At 41.4% G+C, this 21,111-nt stretch overlaps 1 protein-coding gene and 1 pseudogene across 6 annotated transcripts in view; one reads left to right on the top strand and one right to left on the bottom strand.

The window, feature by feature from the left end:
* Nucleotides 1–20,841, bottom strand: part of Dcaf6 (DDB1 and CUL4 associated factor 6) — a 117,149-nt gene extending 96,308 nt beyond the window's left edge. For 2 of the 6 annotated variants that reach the window (XM_048421357.3, XM_085687981.2), the window contains exon 1: nucleotides 20,536–20,838. In XM_048421357.3, the coding sequence (XP_048277314.2) occupies nucleotides 20,536–20,632 (97 nt within the window). In that variant the 5' untranslated portion in view covers nucleotides 20,633–20,838. Of the gene's footprint in view, nucleotides 1–20,535 lie in introns of all 6 variants that reach the window. The other 4 variants (XM_085687980.2, XM_085687982.2, XM_048421358.3 and 1 more) reach the window with 4 other exon arrangements.
* On the top strand, nucleotides 5,009–5,224 carry LOC148122090 (Nuclear RNase P; annotated as a pseudogene).
* Nucleotides 20,842–21,111: the final 270 nt, after the last annotated feature.

The following is a 21,111-nucleotide window of genomic DNA, read 5'->3' as shown; positions in this document are numbered from 1 at the left end:
AATAGAATATTTTTGAAGAACCATCGGTATAAAGCCATTGCTCATTTTTTTAAAAAGGTGTTTGTAAATTTCTGTGTATACATTTTTGTGTGTGGATTTGTGCGCATACGTATAGTGCCCAAAGAGGCCAGAGGTCAGAGCTCCCTGGAACTTTAGAGATAGGCTGTTTATAAGCTGCCTATATGGGTTTGGGAACTGAACTTGGGTCCTCTGCAAGAGCAGTATACATTTTTAATCTCTGAGCCATTTCTCTAGCCCCTATTGCTCATTTTTAATGGTTGTCTTTTTTTTTTAATTTACTGAGAAAAGACTTGGGCTTTTGATAACAAAGGAGCCTATCCTCTATAGCACTTAAGATTTTGCTGAATTATTACTGATTGTCCTTTTTCATCTTTTCCATTTCTGTATCTCAAGCATTCAGTTAAGGGCTAGTGCCTCCCTGACCCCTTTGAGACAGAGTCTTAGCATGCTTCCCAGATAGGCCTTGAACTTTCAATATCCCTTTCCAGTGCTAGGAATATAGGTGGTGTTTTGAAAATATTCACCAAAACAAAAATCATTGGTTTTAACCCAAGTGCATGAGATTCTGTCATTTGAGCCACCTAAAAACTAATTTTGTTAGGTTCAATATTTTCATGAAGCCATAACTTTTCAAATTAAACAACTGAACAGTTGACTCTGTAGTTATTTCAAAAGTTTAAGTTGGCTAATTTAAAGGCAAGTCACATCAGAATTCACAGCTATACAATTACATAAATTCAGTAACTTGCAAAATTTCCTAAAGACTAAATTTTTTCACTAACAACTTCTCAGACAAATCCCACTTTTCATTGAACTAAGTAAGATTTAAATGGACATAGAAAGGTTCCTTTACTAAGCCATTCCTTTACAGAAAGTTGAAATACATGTGTTAAAAGGAAAATCCAAGAAAACTCATGAACATATATTCATATGTTAGAGATGCTGAAAATTTCAGAGCTGCTGTCATAAATGGATAAACAAAATTAATGTAAATTGTTTACCTATACTCTTTTTCTTTATCCCAACTTATTACTAGCTGGTAGGCTCAATTTTCTCAATATTTGAGTTACTAGTTCAACAAAAGCCAGAAAAACCACAACCATGGTATCAGAATGTTATTTTATTGTATATCAATCATTTTACTATAAATAATGGTGAACAGGAGTCAACAGCTTTATATTCTTGCTTTAAAAAAAAAGAAATCACAGACCAGTAAAATTAGCATCTCGTCATAGTAAATTTCCCATGATTATGTATCAATATTTGCTCCAACTAATTGCTATCTCCTTCAGAAACAATCCTCTTTGACTTTCATGACCATGACATCTTTTTAATAATCAGAAGAACTAAAGATTTGGTAAATCTTTTCAAGGAGTGATGAGACACAAAATTGTTTTGAGTTTGAAACCGCAAAGGACAAAGAGGTGAATATCACTGATGTGTGTAAAATGAAAACTTTGAGGAAGCTAAGGTTACAGGGGCAGCATATATGTGAGACACACACACAGCCCATCTACACTTACACACCAGCTCTTTTTCATGAGCTCCCACCAAGTTCTTAGGATACTGTGAAAACAGAGCAGGAAGTATGAGATGAGAGAGTATGAACTTAATAAGACAAAGGAAAGGAATTCCACTCACTTTCTAAGCCATTCTCTCATCAAATCAAAAGTCATAGACAGAGGGAGAAACCCTAGGGAAATGATCTATCACTTGACAAAACTGGAATCACCTCAGAGATAAGCCTCCAGGTACATCTATGAGATCATCTTGACTATGTTGGCCTGTGAGAATGTCCTAAGACCAGTGGTCCTAATGCTGCAACCCTTTAATACAGCTCATGTTGTGGTGACCCTCAGACATACAATTATTTTGTTGCTACTTCATAACTGTAATTTCGCTGTTATGAATTTAATGTAAACTATTTGATATGTAGAATATCTGATATGCAATCCCCAAGAGGTCAAGACCCACAGGTTAAAAACCACTGTCTTAAGTGATTATGTTAAGTTAGTTAGTTGAGGTGGGAAGACTCACTCTTTTTTGTTATTTACTCATTTGTTTGTTTGTTTCAAGACAGGGTTACTCTGTATAGCCTTAGCTGTCCTGGAACTCATTCTGTAGACCAGGTTGACCTCAAGCTCACAGAGGTCTGCCAGCCTCTGCCTCCCCAGTGCTGTGATTGAAGGTGTGTGCTGACACTGCCCAGCGAAATCAGTCTTTTAAAAAAAAGTTTCTCTTTTATAGATTTTTATTTCTATAATTTGAAACAGGGTCTCTCCCTGCTGTCCCAGAACTCACAATGCAGACCAGGAACTTAAAATGTAAACTAGACTGGCCTCTAATTCACATAGATCTGCCTGAATCTTCTTCCCAAACACTGGGATTAAAAGATATATGCCATACCTGGCATGTGTGTGTGCGCGCACGCGCTTTATGTATGCAGGTGCCCATGGAGGCCAGAAGAGGATGTCAAATCCCTGTGAAGCTGGAGATACAGGCTTTCATGTGCCACCTAACATGAATACTTGGAACCAAATGCAGGTCGTCTGGAAGAGCAAATGCCCTTAACCAGCAAGTCATCTCTCTAGCACTGGAAGAGTGGCACCATTCCCTGGGCTTTGGTCCTAGACTACACAAAAAGAAGAAAGCTGGTTGAGCTCAAGCATTCATCTCCCTCTGCTTCCTGATGGTGGATACAGCATACCCCAGACACCTCTAGCCCCTGCCACTACAAACCTCCTTGCTTTGATGGAATGTACCTTGTAACTATACCACTCAATCCCTTCTCCCTTAAGCTGCTATTGTCAGGGTATTTTATCACAGAGACATGGAGTAATTAACACACCTAGCGAAGAGTCTTGTGCAAAAGTTCACTGACAACCATGGTTTAGGCAAAGAGAAAGTACCAGTGGGAGAGAGCATAAATCGTTTATCTTTAACGAGTAGGTAAAGACATCCTCCCGGCTCTATCACAAACTTTCCATTCAACAAGCAAAAGGGAATGTACAGTTAATATAAACTGCTTTATCTCAACCATGTTTCCCAGAATTCATTTTGGGAATGAATTCTATCATTAGACATGACAGACAGTCACGTTTATATAAAATTTGGGAAGATGAAGTGAAACACCATCAATATTGGATTATGTCTACAGAAGGTGGAAGTAGGTGCTCACATAGATCACAAATGAAGCTGGCTGCTGCCTCACCTTGATGAAATGGCATAACTAGCTCTGTAACTGCATTACTTTCCTATGCAGCAGCATCCTTCAGTTTCTTCAAATACTGGGCTAACTGTACATTTAATAGCAAAGGACATGTGCTTTTCCTATGGAATGTCCACATTGATTAGATGCTCCAATCTAGTTAGACCTGGCAGCCTATGTCTTCACAAGATCTAGCTTCTGCTTATAAGTTCAAACTTGTTCTTGCTTCCTTCTACTTTACAGTACCTTTTCTTTCCAACTGCCTTCCCCTATAGATGTCAAGTCCCACAGTCAGATACAAAGAGAACAATTTCAGCAAGGCTCTTTAATGAGTTCCCACAAGGATAAGGGCCAAACCCATCTTTGTGCGTATATATGTACCAGCTGTGCTGGTTACCTTTTGTCACCTGTGGGCATATCTATGGAGCATTTTCTTGATTAATGATTGATGTAGGACAGTCCAACTCACTGTGGGTGAAGAAACCCCTGAGCAGATGGCCTGGCTATATAAGAAAGCCAGCTGAGTAAGTTACCCTGAAAGCAGCTGAGGATTTCTCCATAGTCTCTGCTTCAGTTCCTTCTCGGCTTTTCTTTATGACAGATTACAACCTAAGCCTGTCAGAACACAGTCTGGGAATGGAATTGGGTGAGGAGAATTCTGAGTGCTTGTGAGAACACTCCAAGAAAACGGTAAGAGTCTCATGACTTCATGTTGGGAGCTACCTGGAGGCACAGGTGGTCCTGCAGTTTGGAGGTATACCTGGCTTAGCCATGTGGGGCTGAGCACCCTTGCCTGCACCCTTGCTTGCACATGCTCAGACCAGCAGAATGGCATTAACCAATCAGGACAGCGTTCAAGCCTCTCCACCGTTTAAAAGCAGCTGCATCGGGGCCAAACTCTCTCTCTCTAAGCTTTCTCTCGTCCCTGCTCTATCTTCCCTTCCCCCAATTTTCCTCAATCAAAGGGCTCCGAATAAAGATGTGACCAGGGAAGGAATTCTCGTTTTTAGTGGCGTTCATTCCTGCTGGTCAGGATGCGCGCCCCGCAACTGGTGCTCGAAACCCCGGGACGCCGAGGGACCCTGACAACTACGCCGGGGGACCCTGAGAAGGAAGCGCCCAGCAACGTGCAGAAAGCCCGGGGAGAAAAAGCAGAAATCAGACACCAGGACAGAGAGCCGTGAACTTCAGAACTCTGAACACGTGGAGCGGTGAGTGACGTCAGTTGAATCTTCCAGAAAGGGGAGGAAAAAGAATGGAAAAAGTATAGGCCTAAAAAGAAAAGAAAATACAAAAAAAAATCAAAGTTAAGGTATCTGAAAGAAGGTACAGAAAGCAACGGGGAAGAAAAATTCCTTAAGTTCAGTGCAGGAGGAGTGTGAATAAAAACAGCAGCAAAAAAGCGAGGTTTACGGTTGGGAGATCCGCGGCTTCCTCCGTCCGTACTCGCTGTTAGAGACTCGGGGCAACAGTCTCGTAGGGAGGCGAGTTTGATCATGCGTGAAGACTGCCTTCCCTGTTCTTAAAGAGCCACAGAGTTTCTGAGGTGATTTTCGCCTAATTTTGATAAGAGAGCTCAGTCTCTGGCTCTCACGTACAGAAAACTTTAACTTTAATTTTGATTGAGGAAGTAGCAGGTCGGGTGGTGGTGGCTCACGCCTTTAATCCCAGCACTCGGGAGGCAGAGGCGGAAGCTGCGTGGTAAACAGCAGCACTGCTAAAGACCTAAAGACGGAGAGGGGCCAAACTCTGAACCGCGTTTCCATAGCAACATGGGCGGGTGGAGGAAGCTCACCGGCGGGGCCACGTACTAAGTGCTCGTCACTCCCCGGCCCCTGGGAAGGTCTGAGACTGGGGCCCCCGCGGCCCTAACCGGGCCCTCCACGGGTGGGCGGATGCCCCCCCTCGCCGGAGCTTGGAAAAGGCTCACGGCCGGCGGTGCGAGTTCTATGCCTGAGGTGAGGCAGGGTGCGCAGTTCGCAGGTATGGAATACCTGCCCGGGAATGGAATACATGGCCCGGGGCGGGGCCATGCCTTCGGGCCATGCGAAGCGCGCCATAATGGGCCTCAGAGGTGGAGCTGCTGCTGCTGCCTCCGCTCACAGCCGCAGCCGCCAAGAATTTAGTCAGATAAAAACATTTGTCGCCAAAAATTCAGTCAGATAAAAACATTTATCCCCCAAACAACGTCCCTTTGTCAGCAGGAAGTAGTCAGATCGATTGCCGACGCCCATTCTCCCTCAAAGAACTGGTGTGATTATCATAATAAAGGCGTGTCTACCTGGTTACCGTATCCTAGGTAACATAGGCGAACCTTTTGCCTGAGGCAACGGGTGGAATAAAACAATGCTACCTAGAGGTTTTTTCATCTGAATAGGGGAGCTGGAGAGATGGCTCAGAGGTTAAGAGCACTGCCTGCTCTTCCAAAGGTCATGAGTTCAATTCCCAGTGACAACTGTTTTGGTGTTAGACAATAGAGGGGGACTACCAGTGACAGCTTCCCCCAGAGAAAGGATTTCTCTTGCATTCTTTACACTTAATTTTTAATTCAAAATTTTGCTGGTACAGGCAAACAAGATTTGCTCTTTGAAACGGAGACATGCAAGTCTCTAAGTTCAAAACCAGCCTACTTCCAGTACTGATTGTGCTGAATTTTTACACTGAGAGTTTTTAGTACTCTTAAATGTTAATTTGGGAGGAGAGTTTTGTTTATGTTTTTCTAGGAATGCTGACATACATCTGGATGCCAGCGAGACCGACCAGAGAGATAAAGAAGATGACCCAGTGGATGCTGAGTGTCCTGCTGTGGAAGATTCATGCGGAGGCAGCAGAGATGACCTTCTGGGCGGTGCCAAGAGCAGCTGTTTCACACCATCGACTTGAGCAGCACCCTGTTCAACCTCTTATCTCTTACTCTATTTTGCCTTTTCCTTCCTTAGGAATGGGTGGGAGCAGAGATATTCTTGGCGTGCTGTGTCTAGGTGGAAGTGCTGTATGTCTTTGATTGGTGTGCTACCTGCTAGCCCAAGTGAGGAGGGACAAGGTCTTTGTGACACAGGCCTTGGCAACCTTGGAATGTGTATCCTCACCCCAAGTTTGACTCTCAGCTTCTAAAGAGCTCATAGGCAATTAGCCATGCATAGCCTTAGTACCCTCTAGGGACCAGATAATCCCACGGCATTGAGGAAGGTATGCATAGGCGGAGGGTGTGCAGACACAGCCCTAGCACTCCCAGGGTAGTGTCCCATTGCACGGGAAGGGTGTGTCTTGCTTTTCTTTTCTTTAATCGGTCCACACATCATGAGGTGGGGACCAGACTGGAAAATAGTTTTGACTTATTGCTCTTAAAGACATTAATAGGGGGAGCTGTTGGGAGCCACCTGGAGGCACAGGTGGTCCTGCAGTTTGGAGGTATACCTGGCTTAGCCATGTGGGGCTGAGCACCCTTGCCTGCACCCTTGCTTGCACATGCTCAGACCAGCAGAATGGCATTAACCAATCAGGACAGCGTTCAAGCCTCTCCACCGTTTAAAAGCAGCTGCATCGGGGCCAAACTCTCTCTCTCTAAGCTTTCTCTCGTCCCTGCTCTATCTTCCCTTCCCCCAATTTTCCTCAATCAAAGGGCTCCGAATAAAGATGTGACCAGGGAAGGAATTCTCGTTTTTAGTGGCGTTCATTCCTGCTGGTCAGGATGCGCGCCCCGCAACTTCAGTTTCTTCAAAACATGCAATTGTTCTTGGGATACACTTTTGTACCCCTCTCAGCTATAGCAGATAGAGTTGAGTTTACTTCAGATTAATCATTATCACTTGCTGTTGGTATTCAATTACATGTTTAAACTATCCTTTATATGCCTCTATGGAAAAAGCATGTTTTACCATGTGGGGTTTTTTTTTTTTGGTTTTTTGTTTTGTTTTGTTTTGTTTTTTGCCATGTGTTTTGCCATTTTGTCCTTGTGACTGTATACAGCTTGAACTCAAGAGCATTTTACTCAGGGGACCTTTTTCTTAACCCTCAGAGTATAAACTGTCTGAAGTTCTGAATAAAGTTGGCTATTGAACAAGATTTTAGTAAACCTCGTTTATTGCCTCCATTCTCGCAGGTCCCATTTCCTCTGGAGCCATGACATAAGCCAAATAAACCCTATGTATCACAGCAATAAAAAGCAAAGCAGGACAACAATGGTCTGTTTCTGTGGTGGAACCCATGCACATTACAGGCTTTTAGTAAGCCTAGCATGGAAGGAAATTTCAACCTAATGAAGAATGTCTATTAAAACAAATGAGAAAATACTATAGCTTATACTATATTTAATAGTAAAAGCCTGAGAGCTTTCTGCCTACAATCAGAAATGAGGCAGATGTTCACTTTCACCACTATTAAAGCAGTACTACAAGTCCTAGCCTATGCAATATGTAAGACAAAATTTCAATTTTTTTGACTTTTTTATGTGTATGAGTGTTCTGCATACATGTATATATGTACAGTGTTCAAGAAAGTCAAAAATGCTGTTGGATCCACTAGGATTGGAGTTACAGATGGTTATGAGCTGCCTTATGGGTACTGGAAATTAAACCTAGGTCCTCTGAAAGAACCATCTGTGATATTAACTGCTGAGACATCTTTCCAGCCCACAAGAAAAATACTTAAAAATCTGATTGTATAGGGAAAAAGCTTTCCTATAGGAAAAGGATAATATCTGTATACAAAATCTTGAGAAATACTTTTTAAACTCCCTGAATACTAATATGTGAGTTGAGCAAAGTCAAAGTGTACAGATCAGCAAAAGTAGTTACTTTGCAGTTGCTGTTTTGCCCGGATTTATAATGTAGGCAGGGTTTTCTGTAGCCCAGAGTGGCTTTGAACTCTCTACATGGCCAAGAATAACTTTAAACTCCTGATCCTACTTGTCTCTGCCTTTCAAGTGTGAAGATTATGCATCTAAGTCACCATGCCCAGGTATGCAATCACATTTTTATTTGAACTATGAACATGTGAAAACTGAATGTAAACATGACATGATTCACAACTGTACCACAAAAACTAAACTTTTACACATAAAATTTTAAAAAGTCCCATAATAAGATCTATAACTTGATAATTACAAAATGGTGATTAAAAAATATCAAAGTCCTACATAAATGGAGCGGCACATCATATTCATGTAGTAAAAGACTCAGAGTAATAAAGGTATCAGTTCTTCTATAGTGGTATTTTGTTTATGATCTAACAAATAAAGCTTGCATGGAGATCAGAGTACAAAGCTAGCCACACTAGTCAGCCACACAGGCCAGGCGTAGTGGCTCACACCTTTAATCCCATCAGCCACACTAGTTAGCCATGGAGGCCAGACGGTGGTGGTGCACACCTTTAATACCAGCACTAAAGAGGAATATAAGACAGTATGAGACAGGAACTCACTCTCTTTTTCAATCTGAAGATTCTGTAGAGGTAAGAGCTCTCTAGTGGTTGACTGCTTTGTTTCTCTGATCATTCCACTTGAACCCCAATATCTGTCTCTGGGTTTTTAATTATTCATGCTACATTCTTCCCAGATTCATCTTTAAGTCCAACCACTGTCAAAATTCCAGCAATGTATCTGACACACAGATAAGCTTATTCTAAAAGTCATGTGGAAAGGCATAAAGCCTAGACAGTACTAACAAATGATTTTGAAGAAAAGAGAACTTAACTAAATCTTGATGTTAAAGCACACTGTGTGACTACAGAAATAAGACATTACTATATTCTCAGAGGAACAGTAGAAAAAAACATAACCAAAATTTAAGAATTAGATACATTTCATGAAGGAAAAATTATCTTTTCAATTATTTGAGTAAGTGGTTACCCATAAAACAAAAATTAATTTTTAATTAAACTTTAGACCGCATGCAAAATTAACTCAATGAAACCTAGACTTACGTACAAAACTGTAAAATTTTAGGGAAAACTCAGTAATAAAAAACTTCATGATCACTAATAGTGATGGGTTCTCTATAGCATAATACCAAAGCACAATCCATAAAAGGAAAAACAGTGATAAACTGGAAATCCCAAAGTTAAAAACCTTTGCACCACGAAAGTCCTTAGGACAATAAAAGATATGCAACAAAGGGGAAAAAAATCAGGAGGAGGAAGGTGTATGTAACCGGGACCAGTATTTAAAACACATAAAGAATTTTAAAAATTCAACCTCAAGGTTGCTGCTGCTGTTCTCTAACACTATGGTCAGGTCTGGTTCTTGCTTCAAAACAAAGTAGATAAATAAGGTTTATATCATGGCGTGCACAAAGCAAACGGTTTACAAACCCACCAGAGACAAAGCACACAGAGAACAACTGCGCCCTAAGCAGGAGTAAGCAAACCTCATCATTTCAGGCCCAAGACAGCATTCTGTAAAACTAGGTGCCACCAGAAGTTCCTAAGTCCAAAGCTCCAGGGTAAAAAAATTGCCCAGGACTTCAAAACACAACTATATTTCCAACACACAACCACCAGTGCTTTGCAAGAAGCAAAGGAGGCCTATCTCACTAGACTTTTTAAAGTCATCAACTTGTCATGCTATTCAAGTCAAATGTAACTAAAGATAGCATCTAGTGCACTGCATATATCGAGAATGTGCTTAAGAATCTATTGTGGGAGTTGGAAAACAGCTTTGCTGGTAAAAGCACTAGATGTCAAGATTAACAGTCTCACTTCAATCCCTGAAACCTAACAGGCAAAAGACAAGAACTGACTGCTGAAAATTGTCCTTTGATTTCTGTACACATGCCATTGCTCATACACACATCACACACATATTCTTTCTTTCTTTCTTTCTTTTTTTTTTTTGAGATAGGGTCTGTAGCTCTGACTCAAATTGGCCTCTAACTGACAGAGATCTTCCTGCCTCTGCCTTCCAAGTGCTGGGATTGAAGCTGTGTGTTACCATGTCTGGCCATGAAATTTATATTTTCAAAAAAGAATCCACTCAGGCTGGGGAGATGCCTCAGTCATCTCTTATCCTTCCAAAGCACCAAAGTTTGGTTCCTAGCACCTCCATGGTAGTCTAGTCCCAGGGAAACCAGCTTCCTTTTCTGGCCTGCAGAGGCACCACATATGTACACAATGCACAGACATATATAAAGGTAAAACACTGTTAAGGGGGAAAATTCACTGTGATAGAAAATATTACGGATTGAATTTTTTTCCCTTTTCTTCCTGTTATCAGTATTAGACCCACCCCCACGGGGTAAAACATACCTAGATGTTTGATTGTGAGTAGAAAAAATAGGGAACAGAAATCAATTATTAGCAGATTTTTTCCATTTTCTTTTGTATGTGAAGTTTTAATATGAATGTGAGATATAAAGCATTAAATAGAAATCAGCATATTTCAGTGAACAAGTTTTAACAGTTCAACTTTGTAGCAACTATAAATAAACCTGTGAGATTTTTCGGGGGGGGGGGCTCAACACTTGAAAAAATAGTAATCCAAATAGAAAATAAGGAAAATATACTCAAATACTTCACTAAAAAATGTACTGAAGGCAAATATGTATACGAAAAGACATAGAACTTTATGAGTCATTAGGGAAATACCAATCAAAACCAACAAGAGAGATACCACTACATACCTATCAAAATGGTTAAAACAATGACATCATCAAATACTGGAGAGGATATGAAGAAATTACATCACCAATATGTGGCTGATGTGAATAGTAAATGACACTGCAAAAAAGGATGGCAGCTTCTTAAAAAAAATTAATCAACATGCTTACCACAAAGCCAAAACAAAAAGAAATCTTTTTTCTCTAGACAAAGTTTCTCTGTGTAGCTTTGGAGCGTGTCCTGGTACTAGCTCTGTAGACCAGGCCAGTCTCAAACTCACAGAGATCCGCCTGCCTGTGCCTCTCGAGTACTGGGATTAAAGGTGTGCGCCATACCATCTGGCTCCCAAACAAAAACTTATATTCACACAAAAATCTGTACACAGAAGACCTTAACAATAGCTTTGTTCTTAACCACAAACTTGAAAGAACCCAACTATCTAAAAACAGGTGAGCAGATAAACATCCATACTGTGGACCACTACTCAACAATAAAAAGAAATAAATTGGTAATGTACACAATTTAGATCCATTTCAAGGCAATTATGCCAAGTGAAAAATTCAATCTGAAAATGCTGAATGTTATCCTTTATAAGGTGACACACACACACATATCTATATATCATTCTTCTTTTTTGAGACGGTGTATCCTTATTTGCCCCAGTTGCTCTCAAGCCTGTGGGCTTAAATGATCCTGCTGCTTTATTCTCCTAGGAAGTTTAGATACAGTCATGTGCCACAATAACCAACACATGACATCTATGAGGTGACAAAACTGTACGTGCGGAAAACAGAATTGTAGTTGTCGGGGTTACAGTGATGAAGGGAGGGAATAAAAGGGTAGCACAAAAGATACTTGTGATGGAATTTTATATTTTAACCACATTAATTCATTAGTGAGCTAAAATTAATATTAATTTATCAAAATAAATACTATACTACACTGCACACATATAAATGAATCCATGTAACATTACAAAAACATAAATAAGGAATGTGAATTCTCTGTCAGTTTCCTGGCTATTATATTTCAAAAGGAAGTTACTATTGGGGTTCTGGTTGAAAGGCATATGGTATACAGCTTTCTATTATTTAACTTTTAAAATTTTTAAAAGTTGGTATTTTGGTTGAATGTCTGGTGCCAACAGAGGCCAGAAGAAGGCATTAAATCCTCTCCAACTGTTGTTAGAGATGGTTTGAGTCACCATGTGGGTGTACAGAACTGAAGCTGGGTCCTCGGAAAGAGCCATCAGCACCTTCGACCACTGAGTCATCTCTCCAGTACCAAATGTTCTATTATTTCTTATACCTGCATATGAGTCAATTATTTTCTTAAAATATAAAGCTTTTTGAAACTTAAAAAAAAAAGCCAGACCCAGATGGCTTCAACAATTAAAGGACAAAGTACTTTCAACCTTATATAAATTCAGAAAACTAGAACACATCCCACTCAAGGAGCCAACATCATTCTAGTATCAGAACTAAGTACATTTAAATACTATAAACTAACATCTATGAACAGCCTAAAACTCACTGAAACTTAACAATCCAAAAAGGATAATTTACCAGAACAATAGAAGTCTAGGAATTGAATACTCGTTCATATCAATTCAAAAACCCAAATTTAACGAAATTACTGACTGACAAATAGGTCTATACCTATGCAGGTCTATGCCTTGGTGTTCATATTGAGGTCAGGTGATGACTTTAACCCCTTTTAAGGAACTCAATGCCTACCTCTGCCTGACCTACATCCTTGCAGCTATCAGGCAAAACCTTTGGAATGTACAAGCTTAACAAACTACTAGTTTCCAGCAACCCCAAAGCTAGTAATGTTATTGGATAACATCTAATACCTACAGTTTCTCCCTTTGCAATGACCCATCCACATTTTGTTCCTACCAGTGAATTTGGAAAATGCTCTGACTTCCGACTCCTTTAATTTATTTCCAGAGTTCATATAACTGCTTCTATACTGGAACATCTACATTGGAGCATGTTATTCAGGGCAACTTGAATCTGTGTTCCCAGGAAAGAGTCACTTATATTTGGCCCCAAATAAACAATACTTTACCCTTTGAGTTAGAGCTTTGTCTTACACTGAAAGAAGAAAAATGAAAGACAATTGTACTGGAATTTGAGAAATAAAAATGGGGCAAGCAAGCTGGAGATTGCAGCAGCTGCCAGGAGATGAAAGAGGAGAAAAAGGAAAATTATACTTTCTGAATTAGCTATCAAGAAAGCCGACAGGCTCAGCAATGGTAGTCTGCAGCAGTCACATGAGGGCGGTGGAGGATGTATGTAGATGGAGACCTTCTGAGAATGAGAATGCCAAAGTCAGACCTCAGAAAGCAAGCAGGCTTTACATCAAGGGTCTGTAAGCAACTATACCCCCAGACAGATGTTACTGGGACATAGGTATAATTCTCATTAAGGTGAGAGATATTCTTCTACATCTTATGTCTTTAGGTACGCATTCTTTTCTCCTTCTGGGTTCAGGTTGTCCTCTTGGTACTGCAAAATGGGATTTTCCCCCTTATTAAAGAAGGTCTTGGCCTTGCTTATGCAAGAGAAGCTTCTGTTATCCACACAAGTATTAATCAACTCTAACAAAACCTTTTGTAAATTTATAGATCATCAACCAGGCTATTATACTAGAGGATATCACTGTGTTAATAACATTCATGCATGTTATAAACTTATAAACTTGGGACCACTTTTTGCACCAGAAAAGATCTTATGGGCCAAAGAATATGGCACTTTTACCAGAGGAACCTGACATAGTTATGATGGTGGTTTGAATGACAATAGCCTCTATATGCTGATATATTTTAATGTATTTAAGAAGTGGAAGTGTTTGGGCTGATTAAGAGGTGTGGCCTTGTTTAAATGGATATGGCCTTGTGAAGGAAGTAAGTCACTGTGGGAGGACCTTGAGGTTTAAAAAGCCCACACCAGGCCCAGTCTCTCCTCTCCTCTCTCCTTTCCTCTCCTCTCCTCTTCCTCCTTCCCTCCCTCACTCCTTCCCTCCCTCCCTCTCTCTCTCTGTGCCTACTGCCCAGGAATCAGGATGTGAAGCTCTCAGCTACAGCTACAGTGCGATGCCTGTCTGATTCCAACCAGATGATCATGGTTCCTCTTCACAGCAAGGGAACAGGAACTATGCATTATTTCCCAAAAGGCGCCATGGAAGCAGTCAGCTGCAAACAGCCCTTTCATTACGTTCTCCATCCCATTCATCTCCTATCACACACTAAGCCATTTAAACAATAAAATACTGGCACAGAGACAGAAACTTTAATCAATGAATGTGGTAGGGAAATTGACCTGTACATATTTGGTTAATTGATTTTCAACAAAAGAGAAAATCTTTTCAAAAAGAGTGGTAGATCAATTTTACATTCATAAGCAAAGAAATGAAACTTGATCCACCTCACAGCACACATAAACATAAGCTCTAAATTGTTCTTAGTGTAAATGTAAGAGATAAAACAGAAAACCTACAAGGGGGATAAAAACAGCCAAAAATTTTGTGACCTTGAATTATGTAAAGATTTTTAAACAGAACATAAAAGTTTCAAAAACTATTAACTGCAAATACTGTTAAGAACAACATTTGGTAAACATTATTAAAAGACAAATGTGTAAATAGTTCAAGACCATCCTTGGATATAAAGCTAATTCAAAACCACTCTGGATTACATGAGGCCCTGTCTCAAGAAATAAGGGGGCAGAGATCAGGTAGAGAACAGAAGATTATAGGGAGAAGTAGGGCAAAAGGGGAGATAGGAAAGAGGGATGGGGAAAGAGAGAGAACAGAAAGGAGGGAGGCAGGGAGAGGTCAGGAGAGGTAAAAAGGGAGGGAGAACTTAAGAAAAAGACACCATCAGGCATGGGTGGCAATATACCTATAACCTCAGCATTTCAAAATATTTCCAGATCAGCCTGGTCTATATAAGTGGGGGAGATGCTGTCTTAAAACAAATAAATAAATAAAATTCAAAAGTAATGGGGAAAAAACACAAGACAAATGGGGAAAATATGTATTTAAAAGATCCTATTTGACTTTAATACACAAGAGGCAGAGGCAGGTGCTGTGGGATAATGCTCTTGTACACTGTAAAAATTTGTCACCTGTATTAGTCTAATAAAACGCTGATTGGTCAGTAGCCAGGCAGGAAGTATAGGCAGGGCAACCAGACTAGGAGAATTTGGGGAAGAAGAAAGGTAGTGACAAAATCACAAGTCAGAGGCAGAGGAAGCAGGATGAGAATGCCTCATTGAGAAAAGGTACCAAGCCATGTGGCTAAACATAGGTAAGAATTATGGGTTAATTTAAGTTGTAAGAGCTAGTTAGTAATAAACCTGCGCAATGGGCCAAACAGTTTATAATTAATATAAGCCTGTGCTTTTATTTGGGAGTGAAGGGTTGCAGGACCAGGCGGGGCAGAAACTTCTGTCTACAAGCTGGTGGGACTCAGTGAATCTGAGGTCAGCTTGGCACATATACTAAGTTTCAGGCCAACCACAGCTACATATAGTGAGAATGTCTCAAAAATAAAATAAAATAAAAATTTTAATCTATTTGGTTAAGGACTTGTACCAAAACAGTCAGATACACATACATATATGTAAAAATGTATAAATATTTAAAAGGTAATCTTCACATTTAACCAATGTACATGGATGTAAAAGAAAACAAAAGGATATTTAATATCCTTAGCCATTAGAGAAATACAAACTGAAGCAATATACTTCTATACACCTCCTTCCAAAAGGCTAAATTTAGAGTTGAAGAGATGGTTCAGCAGTTAAGAGCATTTGTTGCTTTTGCAGAAGAGCTAGATTTCATTCCCAGCACCTACGTGGTGATTCACAGCTATCCTTAACTCCAGTTCTATACACTCTCTTCTTACCTCCAAAACACCAGGCACAAATGTGAACATACACATACATACAGAAAAAACATTCATGGGCATAAAATAAATCTTTTTTTTAAAAAAAGGCTAAGATTAGGAAGAGTAACTAAGGCAAACAAGGACAGCTGGAGCCCATACACCAAGTGGAACTGTGGTTTGGTGCAATTATGATGAACAATAAAGCTAAACACATTATACAACACAGCAATCTCACTTATTTACCCAAGAAGTGAGGGTTTGTGTCTACAAATACTAATTAAAAATAAAACCCACCTTGTTCTTTCCAAGGTGTAAGTAAAATTTCACTATTTATAGCTTCTTTGTAAACTCTCACCAGTGTTTTTTTAAAAAGAATTTTGGGTTAAATGCTGTGTTTTAGCTTTCTTTGTATTTTCTCTATGTACCTCAAGCTGGTCTTAAACTGATTGGCCCATTTAGCTCAGGCTATTTATTAGCTCTTGTAGCTTACATTAACCCATTATCCTTATCTATGTTAGCCACATGGCTCGGTACCTTTCTCAGCAGGGCAGCTTACACCTTGTCTCTTCAGTGGTCTGGGTAGAACTGCGGAGGGAGCTTCCTAATTCCCAGAATATTCCTGTTCTCATGGCCCTGCCTCTACTTCCTGTCTGGTTGACCCACCTATACTTCCTGCCTGGCCAATCAGCATTTATTTAAAACATGATTGACAGAATACAGACAATTCTCCCACACCACCCTGCTGCCTCTCACTCTCATTGATTGGGATTATAGGTAAACAGTTTAGAAAAGAATCTTTGAAAACACAAACAAAAAGACCCACATTATATTTGGGGTAAGGGATGTGTGCAGGTCACAGAGGACAACTTTGGGAGGCAGTTCTCTCCTACTGTGTCAGTTCCCGGAATCTAAATCAGGATGTCAAGGCTTGACAACAAGTACCTTTACTTCCCCAGACATCTTACTGGGTCAACTTTGATTTTTATCAGATGGGGTCTCATTTCACTCCAGACTACCACGGAACTCACTATATAGGCCAGGTTGACCTAGAGCTTATAGTCAATCCTACTGCAGTCTTCCAAATGTTGGGATTACAAGTGTAAACAGCATACCTGACTTGTGTATGTAGTATATACATATATGCCTATCTGTATGTATGGGTGCACCAGAGGACATAAAGAGCTATCTCTCTCCCTTTATTCTTTTGAGACAGGATCACTTCCTAAAGCTGAAGCTCTGTTTAGTAGGTTGATATGACTGCCAGCAAACCTGTCTCCATCTCCTACCCCAGCTTTTTACAGAGGTGCTGGGACCCAAATTTGGTCCTTTGCTTATACAGCAAGCACTGAACCATCTCTCCAGCCTACTCTATCCTACCTTTTTTTTTTTTAAAGGGTGTCTATTGTAGACCAAGCTGGCCTGAAACTCCAAAATCCTCCTGCTCTAACTCCCAAAGTGCTAGAGGCATAAGCCACCATAGATAGCTAAATGTTTTTTAAATTGTTGGGGTTTTTTTGTTTGGTTTTTTGTTGTTGTTGTTCTTTTTTTTTTTTTTTTCAGAAAGGGTCTCATGAATTCCAGGCTGGCCTTGAGCTCTTTATTCTCTTGCCTCCACCTCCAGAGTGTGTTAGGATTACAAGATGACACCTCCACACCCAGTTATGTGGTGCAAGGAATGGAACCCAGGGCTTCCTGCATGCTAGGCAAGCACTCTGTCAGCTGAGCTACAGCCCAATCCCTTCTTCAAGCACTTAAGATCAGGCAGTGAAGATAGCAATCTTCTGTTTGCCTGGTGTAGGAAGTTACTGTTCTTTGAATACCTTAGAGTCATTATCTATAAAAGTGCTAATTTTTGCAATTTTGCCTTTAGATTACTCTGTAGCGGTTTTCTCACCTTGCTTAACTCCTGAGGAAGTTAGTGGAACCTTTGTGTTTTGTTTCTTTAGTGTCAGACCACTATAAAAGTTAATATTAGGTTTTTTGTTTTTTGGGTTTTTTTTTTTTTTTTTTGGTTTTCAGGACAGGGTTTCTCTGTAGCTTTGGAGCCTGTCCTGGAACCAGCTCTTGTAGCCCAGGCTGGCCTTGAACCTTGAACTCACAGAGATCTGCCTGCCTCTGCCACTACCACTGGCTAACATTACAGTTTTAATGTTACTTGGCAGTAACTTTATTATTAAGAATACAAATAATGAAAACCTATTAGGAGAAAATGCAAACTACAATACCCTAAATAATTACAATGTTCAAAACTTCACATCTTTAAGAAATCAATATACTTTCTAAGTTCTTTGGACTTGGGATTTAAAAGTCCCCCACCCCTTTTTGAGATAGAGTTTCACTTAATATCCGTCAATCTCTCAGCAAGCCCCTTCCTCAAGAAAAAGGGGGAAGGGTATTATAAGAGCACTTTAAAAGGGCTATCCACCACTCCCCACATGCACTCATGCACACATCGAGAAACTTATTAGGTGAGGGGTATTAATTAGATTGATCGGAGTTTTTATTTCAAAGATGGCCTTGAACACCTGATTCTTCCCCTTTTACCTTGGACGTGCTGGGATTATGGGTGTTCTCCAACTAATCCAGCTAAAAATCTTTCAAAGTATTAACATAAAGTATGCATCATTGTTATATTTAAGTCACTTAAAGCTAAATATGGTGGAATAGGCCAGTAAAGGCCAGAATAGAGGAGAGGCAGGAGGATCAAGAGATAGAGGACAGGCTTAGCTATAGAGCAACAATGTCTCAAAGTCCACCTCTCCTTCCCCAATTATACACAGAGACTGAGATAAAGAGCTTCCTTCATGTGCACTAAGATATTGGAGAGTTTGTGACTCAGGCTTCCTAATAATCAGTGGAGTCTTATATTTCAATCTAGCTGCACTTAACACAAATCCCATCTCCATTGGAGAACAGAATGTATCTGTCAGTTTTTAACTTCTGAATACATTTTGCTTACTTGTTGTGGGGAGGGGCTACGTTCAGGAGTCAGTTCTTTCTTTGCAACATGTGAGGTCCTGGGGATCAAACTCAAGGCTTTGTGGCAAGCACCTAATAACCTGCTGAGACATCTTGAAAGCCCTGCAACTGTAGCTTCCACTACTTTATTATACACAGCTGAACTCAATCAGAAATACTAAAAAGACAAAACTAAACACTTAGAACTGCCCAACTAATTGAAATAAAAGACCAAATTATAAATTCACTCACACAAATTGTTAGCATTTGCTTTATTAAAGTAAAAATCTGTTCTTTCTAGACAAATTTTAAAATAAATCTGCACACCTATTTTAGGTCAAAGATTTTTAAAGGGTTTTACAAATATTAAAAACAAGCACTCTTGGTAATTACTGCAACATATGTAAACGATGTTTGCACACAGTTATGACAGTGAACACACATTTTTAAAGAAAAAGGGAGAAGGTCAGGTACATGCACATCACGCACATACACACTGCAATCCCAGTCATCAGTAGGCTGAGGTAAAAGTAAAGGCTAGCATGGGCTACACAGGGAGCCCACTGTTTCAAAAAAGAAAAATTTAAATAGACAAAAAAAAGTTTAGAATATTAAAGTCCTTAATAAAGTACTACGTAATGTTTTACGCGATCTTTAAGTCTGAAAGGATCTCAAAATGTAGTGAAGAAAAGCATGAGGAAAACCAATGCTTTTAGCACTATGCAATCAGTTTTCTCACACATACAGGGTATGCACAGATATACACCTTTATTTATATATGCGCTTTTAAGAAAGAAATTATCTAGAAAAAAATCAAGAAAGAAGCATTATTTCAAGGGCGGTGGCATGAAATTGAAATGGGAGAGATCTCGGGGTTCTCTGCTTCTTCATATTTGAATTTTTACAATGAAAACATCTTCATAAAAAAAGAACTTAAAAATGTACACCTAAGCTACTTTTAAGTAATGTACAACCAATAGTATTGGCTGTACTGAGACTTCATTTCCTTCTATTTTTGTTGTAGTGAAAAACAGATGACAGCAACAAATCCCTTTACCTGGCAAAGAAATGACAGAGTTGGGGGAGGGGGCACTCTGAAGAAACAGGACTTTTCAGTTGACTCAGGCATAGTAACCCAGCACACTCACAAAACTTACGGTACAAAACGAACGACGTGAAATACTGCGCCCTCGGTGCTGAAGATTGTTTTTAGAAAGCTTAACTAAGAAACCGAAAATGCCAAGTGTCTTTTCCAGGGGTGGGAACAGGAACGTGAAACCCTACACCACCTAAAAGAGGTCCACAGGACTGACAGCAGACTGGACCCGGGAAAGCGCGGGGGTGGGGAAGGCTCCCGGGTCTTGGCGAGGTTTGGACTCAGCTAGGGGTGTTGGGGGGGGGGGGAGTCCCCGAGGGTGGTCAACAGCGTCTCGGGGGACATCCAACCCCCTGCGGAAGCCGAAGAAGGTGAACCACCTGATCTCTTCGATCGAGCGGCGACAGCTCCAGAGAAGAGCAAAAGCGCCAACTTTTGCTCTCAACGTGGCATCTCCGTAAGGTTCAGCAAGTCTTCGCCGGAGTCTCAGCGCACAAGCGACCCCAACACCTTCCCAGGCCAGTGCCCACTCCCCACGGCCCGGCTCTCCCGAGGGAAGCCCAGCCTGAGCCGCGCCTGGCAGCTTGCAAAGGAGACCTAGCTGGAGGACTTGCTGGAGCGGATCGCCGACACCCCACTTGACACTCAGCCTGCCGGGCGCCCCGGCCGAGGCACGGTCCTACCGCCAACAGCCCCGGCGGCGCCCCCTCCCCCACCTCTGGGCGGCGACCTCAGCGCCACCGCCCCGGGGCCCCCGCTCACCCAGGTAGCGGCTCCTCAGCCGGGACGGGTCTTCCAGCCCAAGGGACCTTTTCCTCACGTCCCACAACAGGTGCGGGCAGGAGCCACTCCGAGACATGGCTCTGCCGGGGCTGGGGTGGAAAGGGGAGACCACCGCGGGGGGTGGGGAGGGGAAAAGAGGGAGGGGACAGGCCGATCAACACCCAAGCGGCACCAGCACCATGCGCGCGCCGGGCCTCGCTGGCGCCGCGACTTAGATGGCGGCGGCGGCGGCGGCCACGGCCGCGCCTTCTCCCGCGGAGCCCAGCGGCACCCGGGCCACAGCTCGCCTCATACTCTCCTCAGACTACCCAGAACATCTAGAGAGCAGCAACAGTCCCCTCCCTCGACCCCCCTCCCGCGGGAGGCGGAGGCAAAGGCGGAGGCGGCCGCGAGCTCCGCCCTCTCCTGCCTAGACCACGCCCCTCCCGACCCTTCTCGCGAGATGACGCGCACCCGCGACAGAAGCTGGCGTGCGTCACCATTGCCCTCATCCTGGGAGCGTAGATTCAGGCCGCTCTAGCCCACTCTTTAATTGTCTATGGATAAAAGAGGAAT

The sequence above is a fragment of the Myodes glareolus genome, chromosome 5, assembly GCF_982192425.1.
Source record: "Myodes glareolus chromosome 5, mMyoGla1.1, whole genome shotgun sequence".
NCBI lineage: Eukaryota > Metazoa > Chordata > Mammalia > Rodentia > Cricetidae > Myodes > Myodes glareolus.
The sequence above is the reverse complement of the archived record's forward strand: the minus strand, read 5'-3'. Positions and strand labels throughout refer to the sequence as shown.